This window comes from Olea europaea, unplaced genomic scaffold (assembly GCF_002742605.1).
Source record: "Olea europaea var. sylvestris unplaced genomic scaffold, O_europaea_v1 scaffold37885, whole genome shotgun sequence".
In the NCBI taxonomy this organism is placed as follows: domain Eukaryota; kingdom Viridiplantae; phylum Streptophyta; class Magnoliopsida; order Lamiales; family Oleaceae; genus Olea; species Olea europaea.
In genome coordinates, this window is record NW_019257277.1 from 1 (window position 1) to 1,112 (window position 1,112).

The 1,112-nt window shown below is 37.5% G+C and overlaps 1 protein-coding gene across 1 annotated transcript; it reads right to left on the reverse strand.

Annotated features, from left to right (window-relative positions):
- Positions 1–245: 245 nt before the first annotated feature.
- On the reverse strand, positions 246–697 carry LOC111386923 (calcium-transporting ATPase 10, plasma membrane-type-like). Its single transcript, XM_023011425.1, has 2 exons — positions 503–697; positions 246–401 (listed from the first exon to the last, which is right to left on the reverse strand). Exons 1-2 carry the CDS (start codon positions 659–661, stop codon positions 261–263), a joined length of 300 nt encoding a protein of 99 aa, XP_022867193.1. The 5' UTR covers positions 662–697; the 3' UTR covers positions 246–260.
- Between the last annotated feature and the right edge of the window lie 415 nt (positions 698–1,112).

The window sequence follows — 1,112 nt, forward strand, 5'->3', positions numbered from 1 at the left end:
AATAAATATTCGTTAATGGCATTCATGAATCCACAGGATTTAAAAATCATATTGAAAACACCTGTTCCAAATCCCAATCCAGCACCAAAATGATGATCTTAACTATCTTAGTCAACTCAATCCCAGAAACGGGAATTAGATAAAATTTCATTTACATACCACCATATAAGCTGATTCAAATTCTGACTATTGAAACCTAAAATTGGCCTTTGCATGCTCCAATATTTTGCGTGTAAGTAAAAGAACAAGTACACAGATTTTTAGCAATTAGTGAAAGAGCAAACCTCATGTAGTGCAGGAGCATCGTTAGTACCATCTCCAGTAACGGCAACAACGTGACCCTTCTTCCTCAATGCTTGTACAAGCAAGAGTTTGTCATTTGGAGATGACCTACCCATCACCTATGTGTGAAATGATAATACGAAATGTCATCCATGCCACTCGAATTAATAGAACATAGACAACAACAAAAACATTTGGGCTACCAAGTTAACTGAAATACCGAAATTTTATCAGCCAATTCCAGCCTCTGCGTCTCAGACATGGCACGGAATGCCTTGCCTTCAATAAGATTTGGCTCCGTAGCATCTCCATTTGATCCTAATATCCCACACTCTACAGCTATTGCTTTTGCCGTTTGAAGATTGTCTCCAGTAACCATACGTACCTATAAAATTGTTAAAACAAATATCAACATAATTTATTTTTATTTTTATGAAAGGAAAACAAATATCAACATAATTGGCGATGTTGACAAGCTAAGTGGCAACATTAGCATAAAAACACGGTACAAAGACCCATGAATCCCATTCAAACAGACAGAGTTCTCCATCAAAGGTCCAGCTGCACTAAACTTCCCTAGTTACTTCTTGTTACGATCTTAGCCCCTAAGGTATCATCTTGTAGTTCTAGTATTGGTTTCTGTCTTGCCTAGTAAGACTGGCCTCAATTCCATGCATTCAATAGCTTGTCCCAACCAAAACTCGTCCCTTTTATTAATCAATGCCCTCCCGTCCCATAATGATAGGGATTTCAGCAACCCTTTCATCAAGAGCTGGAGGGTCCGTACCCATTAAACAAGAATAAGGTTTTTCATAATATCATTTTTTTTT